General features: G+C 43.0%; 1 protein-coding gene across 1 annotated transcript in view; it reads right to left on the bottom strand.

Annotated features, from left to right (window-relative positions):
• The window catches only part of GALNT10 (polypeptide N-acetylgalactosaminyltransferase 10), a 90,935-nt gene extending 76,399 nt beyond the window's left edge, over positions 1 to 14,536 (bottom strand). Inside the window, exon 1 of the mRNA XM_075056442.1 lies at positions 14,162 to 14,536. Within this exon, the coding sequence (XP_074912543.1) occupies positions 14,162 to 14,368 (207 nt within the window). The 5' untranslated portion in view covers positions 14,369 to 14,536. The remainder of the gene's footprint in view (positions 1 to 14,161) is intronic.
• Between the last annotated feature and the right edge of the window lie 418 nt (positions 14,537 to 14,954).

The following is a 14,954-nucleotide window of genomic DNA, read 5'->3' as shown; positions in this document are numbered from 1 at the left end:
CAAGAGACACAGATAGTTTTCAATAGCCTTCCATCAAAAGAGGAGGGATGAACATCATGCCTCACTGCCGGTCTTCCAGTGAGAGCCATTGCCTTTCCTTTGCTACCCAGGAACAGCAGCCTTTCAAAGAGCCACTTGTACACATACCTCTGCTAAAAATCCAGACCATATCTGCAGACACAGCCAAAACCGCACATGAACCCATTACTAACAGATCCAACTTCAATGAGCTTGAAAACATTTTGCTGAAGACATCCTGCTATTGTGAAGGTGTGACTCACAAATGAGGTAAGCTGGTGCTCCTCTTAAATGTTTAGACCTTTAACAGTTGTACAGAACTAAAAAAAGATTAAAAATAATCAAGGTTTCAAAGTCAGATCAGATCCTTTCACAGCTCTGACAAGCTGAGGAAGGAGAAACTGGATCCAGAAATCTCATACCTGAACCAGCAGATTCAAGTATGAAGAAATTACAAAACCTAGAGAGACGCCACAAATCAGAAGGCTGAAAACGCCCAAGATCTTTAAACACTGGATTCACTCACCAGTGAAAATCCAGCTGTCTCTTTCAGAAAGCTGTGCAGTACTTGTGACACCATATAAAATCGAATTATTGCACTGCTGAGAAGCTGCTTTTTTTTTTTTGGTACAAGTACCAGCAAACAATCTAATTTTTAAGGCATTTTCTGTAGAGCAACTTTAGGGGAGGAAAATAAATATACTTTCAGTTGATGTTTCTTTATGGGAAGCAGTCTTCCTTTGGGTGTTTTACTTTCTCCTTGCAGATTCCCAACTGGGCCTTCCGAGTGCTATACAAATACAAATCAATACTCATGAAGCCATCACTCCTCCCTAAAGGGCCCAAAAATTTAATTCTGTTTTTCCAATTATCTCAAGAGTTACTCAAAAGCAAGAAATTTACAGGCTAGCAAAACACAGACCTAAAATAGCTTTAAAAACTCTTAAATGTAAGGAAAAATTCTACACAAAAAAGATCATAAGACAGGTAAGTCACAGCTGTAGTGACCTCAAGACAATTATTCCATAACTTGGATTTAATTGGAAATAACTTGGCTTCTTGTATTATTTCTTTAAATATTAACAGCCAGATGTCTACTCTACAAAAAGTACCAGTCTAATTTTGATACTAGCAGGGTAGTGCTATGCAGCAGTCCAATACATTCTTTTTCTAGTTTTCAGGGATTCTCTAACCTCTTGCAACTTCCCTTAATCCAAGTTGTATTGAGCTGCTCTGACAAAAAGATTTCAGAGGGGAAAACAAGCAGTTTTCATAAACAAATACCGGGAAAGCTCAAATACAGACATCAATTGTGATAAAGGGAGCAGGGCATTTTCTTTTTCCTCCCATTTATACCGAATAGAAAAATTTTGACATACTCGAACATAACTGACAAGACATGAAGAATAGGGTAAGGCAGGAGACCATCTTTTACAGCACTTGAGTGATGACTACATCTATGATGTAGAGGGCTAAATCTACAAGAAACTTTGATACTGCAATGCCGTGCATCTTGCAGCTCAACTTCCAGCTTTGCGATTCCCAAAGCAGGGTCTATGTCCTTGAGTAAGGTCTGTAGGCCCCTTCAGGATCAAGTTCAAAACAACTGGGTAAGACAGGCTTTTGATTTTTGATTTCTCCAGGTCTTAGGTACATGGCCCTTATGTACCAGGTGGCCTCTATGTTGCATAAGAATCAAACACTCATACCTGTTTGCATGCTTTGATGCCTGAGCTGTTCTGCTCAAACACAGAGCAGGGGTTATTTGTTATTTCGCACAGTCAAAACAGAGAGGCAAAGTCGATTGAGTGCTACTGCACTGCTACTCTTGAGTAAAAGCCATCAATGACCCTTGTGAAATGGTAGCAGGGCACTGCCCTCCTCTCCCCTCCACCCGAGGGCTTCAAATGCAAGTACCTCGAGTCCCACGTGGCTCGTGCAGAACTCCAGTCTGAGAGCTGTGCTCTGAACCCCGCGCCCTTGACAAGAGGTGGTCAATGCTAAGGATGGTTACTGGGCTTCAGGGAGGAGGAGGCGGTGGTGGCAAGAGCTACCCAGAAGCAAAACGTAAGCACACACCCCAGGGGCTTGAGTGGCAAGAATTCTGGACCCAGGATGTCAGGTCTGGAGAATATCAGCTAGTTTCTTTCTGAGGATCACTCTCTGCCTGAGCCCTTAAATCCACTTCGGCCTAAATCCACAAAAAGAGTTGGGTACCAAAGTCTCACTTCCTAGGGCTTTCAGTTCACTCTGGCATAAACAAAGCATGCAAATACCTGCTTATATAAACAGTGATAGATTCAAAGGGCAAACAGTTTTCTAAATGAAAAAGTTGTTAAGGGAAACATACAGAGAAGGGCACCAGTTGTCCTCTCAGTTAAACCTCAACTGATTGGGAAGACAGCATGTCACTTACATACAGATAAGTCTGAAAATAACTATTTTCCATTCCTACTGTAAAACCAATCCATAAACCACTACATTTCTCATATTCTGTCCATTCAGCTTTTTCTACACACAACTATATTTCTCCCACTTCATCCTGCAGCACTGGTCCCACTAATCACTGACATATGCTCCGGCACAGAGCATTTCCTCTGGCATACTTTAAAAAGCAGCACTGTCACCAGAGCAATATAAGTGCTGGCAAATATGGTCTGTCAGGTTTTGTTTTCAAGGACTATAAAAATAGACTTCACTGCATTAGGCTCGAAAACTCATACCCTCTAGAAATAATTTTGAAAAACAAGTTTTCAGATGACTTGTTATTGTTTTCAAATATCCAGAGAGAAAACATGTAAGTTTATATTTCATTTAACATTTTCAGGTTAAGCAAAAATTCGAGTTTTTACATGACTGACAATTCCCAGCTAATTTATCGGCAATGCCAGTGCTCTCTGCTCACATGCATCAATTCACAGCTTCTCAGATGCATTTCTACTATGAGCAGCCTCTTCTTATAAAAATATCAGCACTTGTAAAGCCACAAGACATCATTTGTTCCCAAAGCTTAGGCCTTTCACCCATGGTAACCGGTATTAGTTTATGCTGATAACAGCTTTGGCCAAAATGCAAGGAAAAGGTTCTTGGCACAGACTGACATTCAACACACTTTCTTGTTAGTTTGTAATTGCTTTGCCAAGGACTCTTTTTCAGTAATCATCTGGCCCAAGTTCCTATTTGCAGAAAATATGCAACTATGGTGAAAGAAAACCTATTATCTTTTACACACAGATACTCTGCAGCAACCAAAATCAAGGAGGACACAAGTAGGACCTTCCCACATTGCCGATAAGACTTTTCCAATCCTTCTCATTCGCAGAGCACACAATCCCACCTGAAGATCAGAAACAATCTGGGGCAGAATGGGGAAATAACCACATTTCCAAAGAATCAGCAGCAACAGCAGGAAAATGGCACCAATGATAACTTGGATAGTCCTGTGGTCTCTGTATGTATAACCAAATACACTTCTGTCAGTTTCTGTATCAAAACCCCAGGTCTTCCAATACTTTGCAGATAATTTCGCAGCTTACTCCTATGCCCTCAGAATCAGGCAAGCAAAATAATTTTGAGAAGTCTCATTCCAAACACTTTAACTGTACCAATATAACTCCTTTGCTGCTGTGAACAAGACCTGTGAACAGATGCTGGTTTTCTGAAGGGAGATATTTCTTCCCCCCCGCCCCCCGGCTAAATTAGTACCTTGAATCAGATTCCAAAACAGACACAAAAAAATTAGGCAGCATGCAACAGCAAAACATCAATAGGAGTTTTAGATATTTCCAACACAGTAAGCTGCAGCCTGACAATCAAAGAGAAGCAGCAATCCAGAATGCATTTGGTGGATCAGCAGAACTAACATAAGCGGGAGTGGAAAAAAAAAGGGTTATTCCTTATTACTTGGCTATCACACACTAAACCCTGGCAACAGGCCACCTGGAAGATAAATCAGAAGACAGAAGATAATCACAAGGTTCACTTCTTTTTGAGATCCAGAATAAGCCTGTTATGTAGTGGCTAACATGGAACTGACAGTTGGGCTAAATTTAAGTGACCTTCTGTAATGTTACAGAAAATAACTTACTTGCCTAACTGAAGTCCTTTACAACATAGTTATGCCTATATTTATCTAGCTTTTGGGATTCTGATTTTCTTTGGTGAGGGAATATATTTTGCTTTTACATATCTAAGCTGAAAGTACAGTGTCTAAAGAGAGCTACTTCCAACGAAGCAGAGTTAAGATTAAAGTCAGTCTCAGCAGAAGTGAAGGAGCTGCTTACTCCTTTAAAAATAACAATATAAAAAAGAGAAAACCAAAAAAATCTTATGGGTGCTACACCTGGTTATGCGCTTATTTTTGTATCATACCCTAGATCAAAGTCACCAAGACTCTTATTTTTCAAAGGAACATCACACTCCAAGACATCTTTGAAAACTTTGGTCTAAAACATTAAGAACACTCAAACTCTGTTCTACTTGTTTTATTTATTAAGCAACAGCTCATGCTTACTAGTCCCTGTGAAAATTTCTTCTTTGGACTTCATCTGAAGGCTGAAAAATGTTAGGTAAACTCAAGAAGGAAAAAAAGTACCTCGTTCCCATCATGGAGAAAAATTGTTTTCTTATTAGTGTCATGACCTGGATAAAAGTAACTTCCCAAATGAATTTGAACACAAGTAAAGATAATTTATGCAAAGACAAGCCTATGCGATCTTCCACTGAGAAAAAACAAGACTGGCTACTAGAGGGTTTAAATGTTAGATCTTCCGAATTGGAGAAGATGACTTTCCTTTGAAAAGTCACCTTAGCTTGCACACATAACTGCAAGCAAAGGACTTAAGGCTTTAGAGATCAAGCTGAGCAGAACTTTTCGTAACAACTTAATCTTGTAAAAACAGTTGTTCAAGAGGGCAGAAGCAAAGCAGGTCTGCATGTAGGAGGGACAGCTGACAGTGTTTCCAGATAAGATCTGATAAAGCCCTAAACCATCAGAAGACTGACTAAGACAGACAAAATGTCATTCTAATCAGATTTTTGGAAAGGGAGAGTAGTCAAACAAGAAGGAAGATTTCATGCATCCAGAAAGTTCTTGCAGGAGACAGACTGATTTACTGTTACTCTGCAAATCCTTTTTTTTTTTTTTTTATGGCCAAATAGCTCTGCAGCAGGAAGACAGAGTTCATTTACAGACATCCAAGTTTAAGACACAAGTTCAAATATTTGTACCTGGAAAACCACCCTTCAACATTTGAAATTTAATCCATTGGTTGGTCATTATTTCAGTAAACAGCTGCAGTTTCTGTGCATTTAAAAAAATACTCTGAAATGCCTTTTGGAATTTTGACTTCAGCAGTCACCTTGTGAACCACAACCACATAGAATGGGCCAAGTTCTCTATTTGAAAGCTACATCAGGGAAATATGTCAGGTCACTGCTACATCAGCTACACATGACATACATGCGAGAAATACATAGTAGTGTTGAGGGGAGACACTCTGAACAGAAATTAGTTACCTCGCTGCAAAGGCAATGCTCAGCTTAACAGGGAAAGATGCCAGCATTCACTGTTTTGAAAGACAGTTTTTAGAAGTTGCTTTCTGCTACTTGTTGTGCTAAGTGGGAAGAAAAAAGTTATTACAGCTGAAAAATTAATAAGGAGTTGAGAACGGAAGACACAGTCACTAAAACATTAAGAGTGGACTTCACCAGGTTGGGTGGTGCTACGCAGTCAAGCCTTCGCTGACTTCATCCTCCTCCCCTTCCTTTGCTTTCTATTTCTAAGGAAAGAATCATAATGCCCACAGGAGTTACACCAACTCACTTAAAATAGGGTTTCCATTTTAAACCCTTAATATGTTTAAGCTGCTTATTTCAGTTTGACTCAGTAGTACAGGAAAGCAAAGGATATAGTAATATAAACCAAGTTTTGTAGGGTGAAGATTTTAAGCCATCAGCTACTGTTTAGTAATTGCCCCTAAGTGTGCTCTTGTCCACTGCAGTTGTAAGATCTCCAAGAGCACCTGGACTAAGTGAGGAATTTCATCCTTAACTCATGTTAGTGGCAACACGTTCGTGTGTTTATATCGTGACATCCAAAAGAGGAAAGTCTGCTGAATGCCACCAGCTATCAGTACAGTTAATGAAAGCTGTGTTTTAGTTCAGATGCCTGGGCAGAGTTGCAGTAAGACCCAAAGAAGTCAGACCTTAGAAATGAGCTGAATGACATTTCCTCAAGCTTTCTGAATATACTCATGAGGGACACTACTTGCAATAGCTGGCAGCCTGTGTTTCCAAGAAAATGACAGGCAGAGTAAATAAAATATTTTTATTCTTGTGAGCTACAGAAGATATGCCATTAATGGTCATCAACCTTAGAAAGACAACTTATCAAAGTGGGAAGGGATGAAGCAGTATCAGAGGGAACTCCACGACTGGGATAGCAGAGAGTTCAGTTATTATAAAATCAACAGCTCGTCCACTGAAGCAAGTTTCTTCCCTGGGTATTGGCAACACCAGAGCACTGCTTATACTCCACTGCAACTGTGGTTAAAAAGCCTTAATTACAGATATATGCTCTAGAGAGCTCTCTCTTAACCCTGGAGCTAAGATTACAGAAAATGAAGGAACTGCAAAAGGGCAGAGAAAAGAGCCAATTACTTAAAGAAAAGAAAACTTAAGGACCAAGAAATGGTAGATCTCCCTTCTTCGAAGCTGAGATTTAAAGCTTTATCAAGTTTATGAACAATAAGGAGACATGTCAAATGACATATTTCTTATATTTTAGGGGGTACACAAGACTTTGGATGCAGAGCTGCCAGCAGATCTCAGACACAGTAGAAGTTGCTCTTCTACCCAGGCATTTGAAAAGGAGGGCTGCTTGGCAACTTATTGTGCTACATATTGATTTACTTATCTGTAGCTTTCTCCGATCGTTTGCCAGAGCCTTTAAATCTAACAAAAGAGGCACAGTCTGACAAGTCAGCCATAATTTGATATCCAGTACTACTTATATTCTTAACAAAGCTGCCTAGATAAACACTCCCTTCCTTGTTACCTATCCGTCATTTAGCCAGGGTAACATAAAATGCAGGAAATACCACCACGAGTGTCAGTTACACTGATAGAAAAGATACCATTACCGCTGAGAAGTTAGGCTTCATCTTGAATAAAGCAGGACCAGTAACACTTCCTAGCTCCCTGCGTTGTAAGAAGTCATGAGCAGCATGCCAGATCTGGAGGTAATACCACAAGTAGACTCTTAAAGAGATCACAGAGAATTTGAAAGTTTATTCATCACAAACAAAGACAAAAGGCAGTCCAAAAGTAGAACATAAAAATTTAAAATTAGAAAGGGGAGGCTATTATCCCTAGATTTGGAAATGAAGCATCATGCTATTATACTCCTGAAAGTGACTCGAGCACCAGGATTTGTTCAGGAGTCTGTGAAATCTGATAAACAAATTCACACTTTCTGTTAACAGCTATCAGTTTTGCAAACAATCTGGGACCTGAACTCAAGTCTGAATGTATTTTATACTTCTCTCTAGAAGCAGAGGAATCCCAGGCCAAGCTGTATCTGGAAGTAATACATGGGTGGCCAAACTGCGCTAGGACTGACCAAAACTGTTCTGTCCCAGAACGTTAGCTCAGGTTAAGACAAAGTGCAAATGTAGGGCAGAAAGGCTATTCTCGATTTGATTCCAGAGTAGGAACAGATAGATACAAGGTTAACAAAAAGTAACTATTCAGCTTTAACCCAGTCTACCTCAGTCTGATTGAAGTAACATTTAAATAATATTTAAATGACTGATTATTTAAATAATCATTAATATCTGTTTGCCATCACAGTATATCCCATCAGAATAGCCAGGTTTTAATCCATTCAGCCATGGAAAAATTCCTTTCCAGTTTTCTAGTAGAGGTGATCCAGAAGAAAATCTACACATACACTCAGGCCACTTAACCTGAGAGTCCATATTACTATTAAAAGATTTCATATGCACAAAGTCACTGCAGCCACCTCTCTCCCTGTGGCTACACAGTATCATGCATTATTCATGCTACTATCAAACAGTTTAAAGTGGCATAACTTAGAGGTTACTCTACAGAGTTAATAGGATGGAAAACATGAAGCATGATGGACACTAGAGAGAGAAAGTGAGTGTCCTCTGATGGTAAATATCACAGCAGCTTTGTTTACATAAGCATTTACACCATCTGAAATACCATGAAACTCAGCGTAGTGCACTCCAGTTAAGGTGCACTCCATAAAAGCCTACCAATGACAGCTCTGCTAAAGTCAACAGGATACCAAGCTAGCAGGTTGAAACGCCTGCTTTCATAGTGGATCAAAACGAATTTCTGCAGCACAATTTTTTTTTTCCTAGTGATATTTCAAGCACACAGTGGAATACCTCCTACAAACTCCTAATGCACCCCACCAGCTCTTTACTTTCCAGAAGGAAGCCGAAGGCTACCTGCCCATGTTGCCTGGTATAGGAAAAGGCTGCAAAGAAATAGGAGCAGTGTGCAGATTGCTTTTATGCCTGGATAACAATTTCCTCAAAGTTTAAGTTAGACAGGATTTGTTCTTATGCAATGTAAGCAAGATTATAGTTGGCTCCACAGGGAAGCAAATACAAGAGTGACAAGAAGGTTAACTGCAGTTCTTTATCTCTTTACAGTAATGCCTATAACTGTATTTAAACAGGGAGTGGAACATGATACTATATAACCAAAAGTCTGATTGATAGCATTTTTTCTGCCTAATTTCAACAACACTCCTCAGCAGTGGTAAGAAACTTTCCAGTCCCCTTAATCAAATACACAGCAGTTATCTGCCAGGAAATTTGTAACTATAGTTGCTCTTAAATCTTGCTGTCTCTCACAATTTGATCCATATTCATACAGGAAAAAGCCACAGCTCTGGAGATCGCTGTATGATTATTGTTTTCACCAGTGACCTAAAAAGTAGTCCAGGTGCCAGGAACCAAAAAGTTTTCCCCTGCCATGAAGAAAGGTAACCATTGCAGCTATTAAGAACTTCATACAGAACACATCTGAACAGCAAAACAGAACCACTTGTCCAACAACAGCGGCACCTGCTCCACGATAGAGGCAACCTCCCCTAAAGAACAGCAAGTATAATAAACCTTTTATTTTCACACAGCATAGGAGACCTAGAATACAGTCCATTCGTTCATTCAGCTCTGTGTTGCCATTACAGTGAAAATCACCAGAAGGAATAATGAGACCCTGAGTGAAGACCACTGAAAGCTCCAGTTTCTTAACAAACATCTTTTCCAAATTTTAATGGAAAGCGTGGTCCACACTTACCTAGTCCAGGAAAACCTGCTCATTTCACAAGTGCACTGAAGTGATCAACTTCAGAGTAACCCATACTGGAAAACAGTCACTCTTAAATTAAAACAGGCTTGTTCAGCTCTAGCACTTGCACTTCAGTCCTTAGATGCCAATTGTTTTACACTATGCTTATCAAAATAAGCTTTTTCAAGTTTGCTCTTATATCAGCTGGTGAATGACTAGCAAATACAACTGCCAACACAGCAGTCTCCAAGAGGTCTGTGAGGAGCCAAGCCCAAGTTCCACAGCAGTAGCAAGATCTGGGGCACATGCAGTGTAACTGCCACAGAAACCTGCGTAGGAAGCGTGGCAAGTGGGTTGTTCTGTTTACCTCCAGCTGGCAGAGAGCAGAAGGTTTTCCCCTCACTTTTCCCAAGCCCTTCTCCTCCCTCCCCAGGCTTGGCAGCACAAAGTCTGCTAAACCACCCTCTTCCTTATTAGCTTTTGCCAACCGCAACATGAAGCTGACAATCCTTGACAGCCTCATAGCTGTCCCCAGGTCAGAATGGCAAAGCTGATGATCTTCCTCTGCTGAAGAGGACGTAAGCAGCAGCAGTCTCAAAGGCAGCACAGCATCGCTCCCCACTCAGCTCATTATTAGGGCTACATTTTCAGCAATACCAGCTGGAAACTTTAAACTTAATTGCACTAAAGCCAAAGTTTACAACCTCCAAACTTTCAAAAAGGAGGCTTCTTGCAAATCATTTTTTTATCACAAGTTTGCAGCTGGTTTCTCATTCACAACTTACTAGCAGGCAGGTAGGTACATCCCACTTCACTCCAGCAGGCTGGCAGCAGAGGGCACCACACAATCACCTATGTGATTTATATACTTCCATCATGCTCGCGAATTAATTTATAGAGCACAAATTACTACTACAACAAGCTACAGGGTGACTCCATAAAGCATGCATCACATCAGATAAAAATGCATGCAGTAAAAGGCAGCTAATTTGCTACAATGCTTTTAGCCAGTAATTCCAAGAGAGAGATGTTCAATCTTAGTATCTCTCCAAGTTCAAATGCCACATTCCCATAACAGCAGGTATCATGCAGAGTGCACATCTCCAGCCTGACCACACAGGTACAGAGTAGTATCTCTGCAGAGCATTAGATGTCACATAAACACTCGCATTAGCCCAAGCATAAACCACTAGCCCACAGACTAACTCTTCTGTGTTTTACGTACTGCAGGACTACACATCAGGACTACACCACATTTTGGCTGAGGATTCCCAGCAGCCTCTGAGGCAGACAGCAGAGATCCGAGAGAGAAAAGGAATAGCTGCTTTTCTCTTGCTTTTTTCTACCCCCACACCTACAGATCGTATGTTTTTACTTATTGAATACTTGTTAAAAAAAGAAAAAGATGAAACTACATGAAAGTCAATCTGCATTACATGAGCATACCAATACACACATACTGGTGAGCCGAAAGTACAATCATGAAGTAGAAGAAGCTTCCAAGCTAATACTTTTGCTGTCTGCAGAAACACTTCAGCACCTTGATACCATCAACCCCACGTAAAGCCACGACACTAGCCAAACCTGTTACACACACCATGAAAAAAGGACTTCCTAATTCATATCATCTGCTGAGCAACTGTACATACACACTGATAAAAGACACTTCTGAGCATGCAGATGTAGTGAAGAGTAACTCAGTGCATCAGCTTTTCTAAAGAGATCTGCAGCATGACCTTGAGGCCAAGACCTTGATGACTTAAGGCCACCCCTTCTCTGCGGAGCAAGAAGCACCCAACAGAGCTACAGAACAAACCCAAAGGCAGAAGGAAAGAACACAGACCTAATCCACTTTATTAAGGCAATACATTATTTTCAGCCACCGTAATGTTTCCCCTGAACATGTAAATACAGAAGCAATTAGCTGCCTAGGCACTTCTGCAGAAACCATTTAGCATAATCTTTTCTAGAATATATTTACATGGCTTCTGATTGCTTAATTTTCTGACACGTTTGTTTCAGGCACTGGAAAGATTAAATAAGGCAAAATCACCTACACTGATATATTGCCATTTTTAAGGTAACACGCAGCACAAGACAGACAACAAGAACTCCTAGCAGGCTTTAAACTTCCAAATTTTAGCATCACAACTCTATGTTCTAGGAATTGCTTTATAGCTTTAATTCAGCTGTTTCTTAAAACCTTCTTTCCCCTTCTGCTGCTACTCTGAAAGATAAAATTACTGACTGAAACAGCAGTCACCATTTAAAGAGAAAGAATGAGCCTGGACAGAGATTTCATTGAAAAGCTCAATTCTGTATCACATCCGAATGTCCTCAATTCAAAGATTAGCCTGCACAAAAAGGCAAATTAAAGCCAGAAACAGAAGAAAATCTTTTCTGACTGCTATGAATATAATTTTTTATGATATAGCCTCCTGTCATCTAGAGTTTTGGTATCAAGAAGTCAGCTCTTCCAAGTGGCTTCATGAACAAGCAGACAAACAGCATATTCATTTACAAGCTGGAAGTTGATTAGTAAGTATATAAACCATGAATGCCTGTCAGGACCAAGGAAGAGAGGCTGGAACCATTGAATCTGAGGATGCCCAAAAAACTCTCTGCAGTCAGCTGGCAGATACCTCTATGACAACAGTAAAAAGGAAAAAAAAAACCAAACCAAACAAAAAATCCACATCTGTTTTGTCTTCATTCTGCTTCATCTGAAATTATTTTTACCAAGACAGCCAGTTATCCTTTAGGGTATGCTTTCCCTTGCTCAGTGTAACAGGAGCTATCATTTCAGGGCCCAATCCTTCAAAAAAAAAAAAATAGGCATATGGTACAAGTGTATCTTCACTTACAGACCCACTGCAGCCCATAATTCCTCATTAATTAGACTGGAAGATGAAGCCTTCAGCCTAAAACCCAGTAACTCCGATTTACACAAGTGCAGAGAGGTTTTATTGGAAATTCTCCTGTAAACTGCACAGACTTTTCCTGCCCAGCTTAACACACCATCAAAACAAAAGCAGATCTCAATTTACTGACAGCTGCCATACTTTAAACAGACATGAAGAAAAACGGAGTCAACATTCTGCACAACGGAAAACACTGAACATACACAGAAATCAACAGTGATGTACTGCACCATAGGAACTGCCTGGCTTACAGCTACCCAAAGCCCATAGTACAAGGACAATTTTGGAAGACCAAAAATAAAAAGTCAGCTTGTCACTGGTTTTTTTTTTTCATCCCTTATAGATTTAACCAGAATTAACTGCTACTTCTAACAAGGAACTTTAAAGCTTCCTAAGAATAATTACCAACTTTTTCCTCATAACCTCTGGAAGACACGTGATTTTACAATGGTCTTCATTTCACCATAACACCATACCATGTGAAGCTATGGAGCAGTGGACTACAGGGCTTGATTTTTGTCCGTCACACAAAATAGATGCCCTGCATCCAGCAGAAATACAAGCATAAAGCAGAAACATCAGGAGCTCCAGGCATGTAATGATCACTGTGCACGCTAAAGGGATTTCTGTGCAGGTTTGAGGATCCGCTACAGATTTATGTTTTATGGCAGGTAACAGCAGATCCCTTTCCCTACTAGCATGGGACATTACAAGGATATGATCATGGTTATAACTAGACTTGCATTAAATGTCTGAATTTGAAAAAACGTTTCTTCTGAGCTCACTCAGTCTCAGTTTGACTACACCTCTTTCTGAGAGCCTTCTCTCCCCCCGAGCAGAAATTGCCACAGTAGGTTTCTCCACCTTTATAGTGCAGTCACAGCAGCAAGTCTCCAAGGAGGGAAAGATTTAGACAACTAAGAGTTTTAAGTGGTTTTGAACAAGCAGAGCCTTGTAGAGTGGCAGCTGAACTGATAGTTACACACTGACATTTCAAGCTTTCAAGCCCCAATCATTCTTAATGGTATAAAGCTAAACCCAGAAGGGGATAAAGCAATTACATAGCCAAAAGTAAATGCAGCTAAACTGAGCTTCCAAACGTCTAATTTGGGTGATCTAGCCTTCCTGTCTCGCACGCTAAGCAGAAGGGTTTGTCCATTAAATTTACTACTACACCAGTGGGACAAGAAAGGAATGCAGTCATGTGCTGCAATATCATCAGGCCATGTATCCAGCAGGCATCCTCTGCCTCTCTCAGGAAGAGTTATCCACTCCTCTTCTCCCAAAGGAGGATCGGTACACAGATGTAGTCTTCAGTCTCCACCTGGTACTTTCTGCTAGCCCTTGCCTTAAGTTCTGCGGGGACCCAGAGGTAACGGGTGATGTTTGTTCCCCGTACCTTTCCGAGGCAGGCAAAGAGAAATAGCAGAGAGGCACACCCTTCGGAGACAGAATCACCGTCCTCTTCTATGCAAGGGGGGGGACAACCTCCCCTTCCTCACTCCTTGTTCCGAGGAGCAAAGAATCTTGCTTTATTCACCTTACCGAGCTCAGCCAAAAAAAAAAGGCAAGCACACCCTCCGGTCCCCGCATCCTCGAATTACCAAGAAAGTACTCGCGTTCCCCCTTCCAACCCAGAAAACGCGCTCCTACCTGGGGGGCGCACCAGCCCACCCCCCTGCGCCCCTCTCCCTCGCCCCCTCCTCTAGAAGGGCCGGCTGCTGCTTCTACCCCCCCCCCAGCCACCGCCGAGGCTGACAAGGGAAGGGGAGGCACCCCCCCCCCCCCCTCAAACCCCCTCAGCTCAAGCGGAGGCGGCTGCTCCCACTCCCACGGGAGACCCCCCCCCGCCCCGCGTCCCTCACACCCCCCCCCGCCGCTCCGCCACTCACCGGCGCTTCACCAGCCGCTACCCCCGGCGGCCCCGCGGCGGCAGCAGCAGCGGCAGCGGCGGCAGCAGCCCCCTCCCCGCCGGCCGCCCCGCCGCCCTCCAGCTGCCGTTCGCGGTAGAGGGACCAGAGCCCCACGTTGGGTAAAAAGACGAGGGCGACCAGCGCCAGCCCCACCGCCTGCAGCAGCCGCTTCTGCTTCCGCCGCATCGGAGCCGCCGCCGGGGAGGAGGAAGGCAGGGAAGAAGGAAGGAAAAGGGAGGGAAGAGGGAAGGAAAAGGGAAGGAAGGAAGGAGCGCGGCCCGGCCCGGCCGCCCCCGCCGCCGCCCTGAGGGAGACCAACTTTCCCCCGCGCGCGCGGCGGCGGCAGCGGCGGGCGGCAACTCCGGCACTTCCGCTCCGCTCCGCGCGCGGGGGGAGGCGTGGCCCCGCCGGCCCCGCCCACCGCCGCCGGAGGGGCGGCCCCGCCCCGCCCCGAGCCGAGCCCGCGCCCCCTCCTCCTCCTCCTCCGCTCCTCCCCCCACCCCCCCGCGCCCGTTCCCTCCCCGCTAATGACTCTCCCTTAATGACTCCCTTAATAACGGCTCTCGAAAGATGCCGCGGCACCGGCGGGTGGGTGCCTGGGTGGGCGCCGCGGGTGAGGGCGGGGAGCGGGCTCCGAACCGGCCGCCGGTGAGGGAAATCAAGGTGGTTAATTGCTTCAGACTGGCTCCGCAATTAGCAGCCCGGCGGTATTAACCGCGGCCGTTAAGCACCGGCCCCTGCGGCAGCAGCTGGCCGGGCGCTGTGGGGTGAG

This window comes from Buteo buteo, chromosome 24, assembly GCF_964188355.1.
Source record: "Buteo buteo chromosome 24, bButBut1.hap1.1, whole genome shotgun sequence".
NCBI lineage: Eukaryota > Metazoa > Chordata > Aves > Accipitriformes > Accipitridae > Buteo > Buteo buteo.
The sequence above is the reverse complement of the archived record's forward strand: the minus strand, read 5'-3'. Positions and strand labels throughout refer to the sequence as shown.